The 8,028-nt window shown below is 45.9% G+C and overlaps 1 protein-coding gene across 1 annotated transcript in view; it reads left to right on the top strand.

Annotated features, from left to right (window-relative positions):
* RPGRIP1L (RPGRIP1 like) overlaps nt 1-7,717 on the top strand; it is a 115,671-nt gene extending 107,954 nt beyond the window's left edge. Inside the window, exon 26 of the mRNA XM_083164966.1 lies at nt 6,605-7,717. Coding sequence (XP_083021092.1) covers nt 6,605-6,696 — 92 coding nt within the window. The 3' untranslated portion in view covers nt 6,697-7,717. The remainder of the gene's footprint in view (nt 1-6,604) is intronic.
* The last annotated feature ends 311 nt before the right edge of the window (nt 7,718-8,028 follow it).

Here is an 8,028-nt window from a genome sequence, read left to right on the forward strand (position 1 = left end):
TATATATATAACACATGGTGGGGATAGAACCCATGACCTCAGTGCTGTGAGGCAGTAATGTAACCATTACACCATCCATACTGCCCCGTATATATAACACATGGTGGGGATAGAACCCATGACCTCAGCGCTGTGAGGCGGTAATGCTAACCATTACACCATCCGTACTGCCCTGTATATATAACACATGGTGGGGATAGAACCCATGACCTCAGTGCTGTGAGGCAGTAATGCTAACCATTACACCATCCGTACTGCCCCATATATATAACACATGGTGGGGATAGAACCCATGACCTCAGCGCTGTGAGGCAGTAATGCTAACCATTACACCATCTGTACTGCCCCGTATATATAACACATGGTGGGAATAGAACCCATGACGTCAGTGCTGTGATGCAGTAATGCTAACCATTACACCATCCGTACTGCCCTGTATATATAACACATGGTGGGGATAGAACCCATGACCTCAGCGTTGTGAGGCAGTAATACTAACCATTACACCATCCGTACTGCCCCGTATATATAACACATGGTTGGGATAGAACCCATGACCTCAGCGCTGTGAGGCAGTAATGCTAACGATTACACCATCCGTAGTGCCCCGTATATATAACACATGATGGGGATAGAACCCATGGCCTCAGTGCTGTGAGGCAGTAATGCTAACCATTACACCATCCGTACTGCCCCGTATATATAACACATGGTAGGGATAGAACCCATGACCTCAGTGCTGTGAGGCAGTAATGTAACCATTACACCGTCCGTACTGCCCCGTATATATAACACATGGTGGGGATAGAATGACTTCAGTGCTGTGAGGCAGTAATGCTAACCATTACACCATCCGTACTGCCCCTATATATAACACATGATGGGGATAGAACCCATGGCCTCAGTGCTGTGAGGCAGTAATGTAACCATTACACCGTCCGTACTGCCCCGTATATATAACACATGGTGGGGATAGAACCCATGACTTCAGTGCTGTGAGGCAGTAATGCTAACCATTACACCGTCCGTACTGCCCCGTATATATAACACATGGTGGGGATAGAACCCATGACCTCAGTGCTGTGAGGCAGTAATGCTATAACCATTACACCGTCCGTACTGCCCCGTATATATAACACATGGTGGGGATAGAACCCATGACTTCAGTGCTGTGAGGCAGTAATGCTAACCATTACACCGTCCGTACTGCCCCGTATATATAACACATGGTGGGGATAGAACCCATGACCTCAGTGCTGTGAGGCAGTAATGCTATAACCATTACACCATCCGTACTGCCCGTATATATAACACATGGTGGGGATAGAACCCATGACCTCAGCGCTATGAGGCAGTAATGCTAACCATTACACCGTCTGTGCTGCCCATATATACAGTATAATACAGTTACCTATATATAGTTATCTAGTATGCCTATGCGCTCAACACTTGAATTCCCCCCATAGAGCTAAGAAGCAGTGTTAACCTATTATTATAAAGGCCCCCATACACTAGTCCAACTTGTCCTTAGGACCAAATTCCCCTTGAGCTCCCCTGGCAGCTGCCCAGGAGGCACCTGATATGCCATTTTGACATGTGATATATTGCATTTAAAACTCCCAGCGAGCTGCATCAGCGGCAGGAGGCAGGAGAGCCGGGCGGTGGCGGATACCTGGGAGCTGGCAGCAGCAGGGCAGGAAGCGACAGCAGAATAAAAAAAAACACATCAATAGACTGGCCGGCCATTGATTGGCTGAGAAAATTCTCCCAGCCAATCAGCGGCCGGCCATTCTTTTGAAAGTATTTTTTTATATTCTGCTGTCGCTTCCCTCCTCATTGTCTGGCACATGCCGCTGCTCACCCTGCCACTCACCGCTGTCCAACCCTACACATAGGTGTGTGCTAGCAGTGCTTCACCGCTGGCGCACACCTGCGGAATCGGAAACAATAGAAAGCACCTGCATTGTGTTGCTGATGGGTTCAATCTGATAGATTTGATGTGCAGGTGGTTCAATCTTCAGGGTCCGACCCGATGCACACAGGATTGTGCATTGGGTCTGATGGGATGTCAAACACATGATCAGCCCAAATCGTACTAGTGTATGAGCACCTTAAAAGATATGTACACAGTATACGAAGTGTGGCTTCTTAACTAACGAGACTGATCTGTTATATTGTATTGAGTACATTTTAACTCCCGTTCATTTTTCATAGTATGTTCTTCCCTTCTTTATCCACACACCATTGCATTCTTATTTTCCAAGCCGTGGTGTACTACTTGTCGGTCAGCTATCTCGAAAGCTTTGTAATATTCTTCTTTACCTCGGTAACTGATGCAAATTTGACTTCAGTCAAAAGAAAGAAGTCACACATTCCTAGGTCTTACAAGTTTGGAGGGTGTTCTAGCACTGCAATCTGTTTCTGGGCCAAAAATTGCCACACAGAGTGTGCAGTGTTGGCTATTGCATTATTCTGATGAAGAATTAAACCATTTTTCCCGATCTCTTGGCTCCAAAGGCCCCCACCCTATGCGATTTGGGCACGTTTTCACCCGATTCGGACGAATCGGGCCGTGAAATCGGCCCAATTCGCACTTGCAGACACCCCGTCCGATCCGATGCGCGGTCCCATGCCCATCGGATCAGGGTCGGGAGGTCGGACGGGCTGCACATAAGATTTGCTAAATCTTATGTGCAGCCCAGCCCCGGAGCCGAGCAGGGGGAGGCTGCATAGGGAGCCAGGCAGGAGGCACTTGAAGCTGTTGTGGTGGGGTGACAGCGGGAGCAGGGCGCCAGGCAGGGAGGATGACGCTGGCTGCCGGGCATCGGCGGGAGCCGGGAGGAACAGATAACTTTTGGAAAAAAAAAACGTTAGAGAGGTCTCAGCCAATCAATGGCTTGCTAGTCATCTGTATGTGCTTTTTTTTTTTTTTTGTCCAAGTTATCTACCTGTTCCTCCCGGGCCAGCTTCCGCCGCTGTCCGACAGCCAGCGTCATCCTCCCTGCCCGGTGCCCTGCTCCCGCTGTCACCCCACTGCAATAGCCTCCCCCTGCTCGGCTCTTTATTAGCCGGCATCCCCTGCCCGCTGATGTCCCTGCACGACTCCCTCCTCCTGCAGCTCCCCGGGGACTGCATATGATAAATCCATGCGATTTATCATATGCAAACCATGGCACATCAAGTGCCTAATCGTGTGTCCCCCTCCCGGGGAGCTGCAGGGGAAATCAGGTCCGACTTGTCCCTAGGACAAGTCGAACTAATGTATGGGGGCCTTAACTCTTTCCCATAAAGTTTCTAGAACATTTTTTGTAGTAATAATGCCCCTGATATCAAAGAAAACAATTACTGTATCTCTATTTGACTTCACCTTCATTCTTTATTCTTGGTGATGATGGTGTTTTTCAGTACATGGTTTGGAGTTTTGTCTTGGGTCCACACTTGAAGATTCCTGTTAAAAATGCAAATCTACTTGAATTTGTTCCAAAATGTACAGATATTTTGCTTTCAATTTTCTGCTCGGCAGTGAGAAGCCTTGGAACCACCTTAGTACAATATTTTGTCATAGTAAGATCTTGATGCAAAACTTTCCTAACAATTGTTTTTATCTGTCAACGGTCGATTAGAACAGTTTTCTTAATTTTTTCCACATTTTCATTTGTTTTTAAAATGTGAGGCCTTCCAGGATGTTCATCCTCTTCGTTATCCACACAACAATCACTCAATCTTTTTGTGCCGCTCACACACATCCAAGTGTGTCCCATAAGCCTTTATTAGCATATGGAAAGATTGAGTGGGCATTTTGTTCAATTGAACTAAATATTTAAGTGAACATGCTGTCCTGCCTTTGAGCCAAGCACTTTTAAAACGCACACGAAAAACACAATTACTGACATTGTGTGACATAAAACTATCTGTGCTGTCTCATTATTTAATAGCCACACCTGTTCTGTATCTGTACAGCGGTGGATTCCGGGAGGAGGGGGCGCCATGACATGTGCCCCCCCTCCCCCTTGTTGTTTCGGGCCTTTTTTTTCTTAATTAATGTACCTGCCCCCGGCTTTATGTAGGTTCCACCTCCAGCATTAATGGTCCCGCTGCCAGCATTAAGGGAATGAACGACTACTGACCTTTAAAGCTGTGTTTACTGAAGCAGCATCGGTGCCGATGTCTGGCTGGCCGGCCAACATCAGCACGTCTCAGTACTAAACACTCTTTAGTTGGTGCGTAACATTGTGGTCTCTCATCGTCCATGTTGCAGCACATTCCAGTTAGACTTATTGCCCCTTGGTTTTGTCAAGGCCTCATCAACTTGGCTTTAATTGCATGTCTTAAAGCCATAATTCTAAAGCATGTGGACCTTGCTGAAGATGTGTTTGAGACAATTCTGCAGGCATGTCTAGCACAGAGAGTGTAAATGCTACTTGGTCTGGTGAGTGGAACTGAGTTTTCTACTGAAGATGTTTTGTAGTTCTCGAATTGCATTCAATTGCTTCAGAAGAGCCTGGAAAACAGGTCTTAAAGCCGGTATCCACTAGTGAGATTCCGACGCATTGCTGCAACATATCACATGTAATTTCCCTGCGAACGCGATGCAAGGCGCGTTCCTGTGCTTCGCAGTCACAGATCCGAAGGGCTGCCTGTAGACCTTGCTGGAATCGCATATGATACATTGTATGCAAAAGAACTGAATACAGTGTATCGTATGTGGTCCTGCCATGAGTTGGTTGGTATTGCATGCAAGGAATACATCGACCTAGTGGATGGGGCCTTAACGCTGTTGGGTTTTTGTTGTTGTCATGGACAGTATATATTCACACATTAACCCAGAGTCTGTGGAGTACATATGTTGTCCTGTCACATTAACAGATCCTAAAAAGCGGCAGGCTTCTCTGGATTTGCTTGTGAGTTCTGTTACTCATATATTCTGTTCTTTATTCGGGACATAAAACAGCTAAAGTGCCTGCTGGATCAGGAAGGCAGACCACTGGACCTGTGCTGTACTTTTCTGCTGTACCCAGTATTGGGTATTGGTGGTTCTTCTTGGATATTAGGTCTTGTGGTATCGATGGACCATGTTGTCAGAGCAAGTTTGTCCTTGCATATTGTCTCATAATGGCTGCCACTGCCAGGCTGTCTCAAGGTCCATACACAATGTCCAGCGTGTATGGACAGCGATGTCATCACTCTCATCGCTGGTGCATACACCCTGAGCGGCTTTCCCCCTCCCTGGTGCTGTCATCAGACGGTTTGCATAGCGCAGAGCTATGTAAAGCCATCCTCCAAGCCGATCATCTGCTGGTAATACCAGCAGATGAGCAGCTATCCCGGCGATGATGCGGGAGCGCGCAGCAGTGCTCATTGGGCCATACACATTGGGCGGCTTTGGGCTGAAAGCCGCTCAAACTTGTTGTGCGTGTGGGCCATTAAGTAGGGTGGTCTTCCAGGCCATTTCTTTACATTACTCCCCTCTTGTTGAAGGTGACATTATGTTTTCCCTTGAAGCTGAAGAAATGTGTATTTATTCCTGAGGCCTGAGTAGCTCAGTATCTGCAGTCCGGAGCGTCTATCCCGCATGGTTCTGGCTGATGAGCAATGGGCATGCAGGCCCTGATTCTGCCGAAGACAGGGCGGGTGGCTGACTTCACGTGACATCAGCAGCCCACCTCGGCACATCTTATTCCGCCTTCAATACCCGACTGCACCGGCCCACGCCCCCGGTCCGCATCACTCGGTGCAAACGGCTCAGCGACTATGCAAGTCACCAAGTATGTTCGCCTAGGGACACTGCGCATATATCGTTATAAGCATGCGGAGTAAAAAAATATCGGTCCCGCAAACGCGCGGTGGAGCGAATTACTCGGAATGACCACCACAGTGCCTTTGGGCTGACAGCCGTCATTACAGTGACCACATTTGTAATGTTTCCTTAACTCCTAAGCTTATCCCTAATGTCGACATTTTCACTCAATTGTCATTTTGAAGATGTTGACATTTTAAGCTTGGCGATATAATAAATATCACCATTCTGAGTGACGATATAGCGGCCATGGACTTTATAACTTCATGCTATTCGGGGGACACAACAGAATGGGTTTTTTTGTGTGTGTGTGTTTTGTAAAAAAAAAAAAAAGCAAGAAGACCTTTTTCATGTTCTTTCAAACCATCTGTCTTTCATATATACTCAATAAACAAGCTTGTATCACGACTCATTCTGAAAGTGTCCCATGATGAATTGCACATCCACCAATAAAGGCAAAACACACCGACTTAAGAGGTATTATTGGTACAGCCCCAACCTGACATTATAGCCTTACTCTTCATGGCTAGTTTAAGCCTGAGACAAACTGTGAATCCCCAATCACCCTCCTACATCAGTATTGATGAGTGATAAATGGCACAAATAGTGGCACAGTGTCCTCATTAGTAATACCTACCAATGTACACGCATACATGTTACTTGTTTTTTATTGGATCTGTTTCATTTGATGCCATAAACACCTACTAAGTATGACCATATGTCCTAGATACCTAGCATCACATGTGCGTTAAGAAGAATTTTTTTCCCCCTAACGGTATCTTTTTTCCCTTCTCTTTCCTGGTCCAGTTTATGATTCAGTGTCTGGAGTGAAAATAATTGGTAAGATGACCGTGACAGTGGAAGCTGCTGAGGCACTCCAGTCATTGATGCAGGATTAAAGAGACAAGTCTTTGTATGGCAAAGGAATTGCTGAACTTTGTTGCTTCCTCCAGATTTGTTCCAGTTTTGATCTTTAAAATTAATGTTTAATATGTTTATAATAAAGTGAATTTAATAGAGAAATCCAGGCCGTATAGAAACATTCTCTGTCCCACATTTTTTAGTTTTAATGATCACATTCTTGTTGTTTTCAATCAAGTGCAAAGATGTAATAAATATTTAACAGTTTCTAAAAGCAGTTGTCGTGAAATGTTTGGCGGGTGTTAATATTGCAGGAATGTGTGCTAAAAATTCTAATATTTGGTGTGATGTAGGAAATGATACAATTGCCTGTGGGACCTAGAGAAACCTCTGATATTCACCCTGGTCTACCCTTGAGAGTAATACTCTGGGCTGTATGAACATTTTAGTTCAGCCAAATATTATCAAGCCTGCCGCCACGTCAAGGCCGCCCGTCTCACCGCTGTGGCAATAATTACCATCTGTTCTTGTTGTCAGCATCGCACACAGTATCACACATCTTCCTCAAGATGGCAGCGCCAGCTCCTCGGCTTGGTCTGTTAACTGTCCGGTGCGGCGTTATGTCTATATGTTATGTCCTATGGTCAATGGTGTGGGCTTCATTTCTCTCCCATGGCCCGTTGCTGAGTGGGAAATGAAAAGGCTCCAGCACGGGCAGGCTGTGCGCGGCAGGTTGTGCGTGACCCGTGGCCTGCCGCTTTTGAGGGGGGCTGGCGGCCTTTGTGCCGTGGGCTGTGAATGTCCCACGGCTGTTAGTGAAGGGGGCTGGTGGGCAGCTGTAGAGCAGCCTGCTCTTCCAGAGCAACAGGGCCTGGGACAGTTGACCCTGTAGCACCCCCCTGGTGGTGGCCCTGTGTGCCATTTCTCTATGTGCTGCTTTTATGTTTATTTGCACAATTTTTATTATGTTTTTTTATTGGCTCTACAATCGCAATATGTACTGGTTGTTATATGCATATCTTTCTGTAAATTATTAAAACAAGTCACTTTTGTAAAGAATACGTGTTCAGTTATTATTTATTATACTGGCTTGTGTCGTAATTTCTGAATCAGGATATGTGATGCTTCTGGAGCACATTAACACATCGATGCTGCCAACATGGGGACATTATTGCAGTACTGCCTCCTTAACGTCAGTAAAATATACATTACAGCTCGTCTTAACAAATCTACAGTAATAACTATACTGCTGCATTTATACTACATGGACATGTTTATGAATAACAGCAAAATGTTACCAGGGTGATCAAATCATCATGAGTATTCCAACTTATGTATAGTATTGGTGTAACGTCGCAGTACGAACAATA

This window comes from Crinia signifera, chromosome 11, assembly GCF_055691185.1.
Source record: "Crinia signifera chromosome 11, ASM5569118v1, whole genome shotgun sequence".
NCBI classification, from domain to species: domain Eukaryota; kingdom Metazoa; phylum Chordata; class Amphibia; order Anura; family Myobatrachidae; genus Crinia; species Crinia signifera.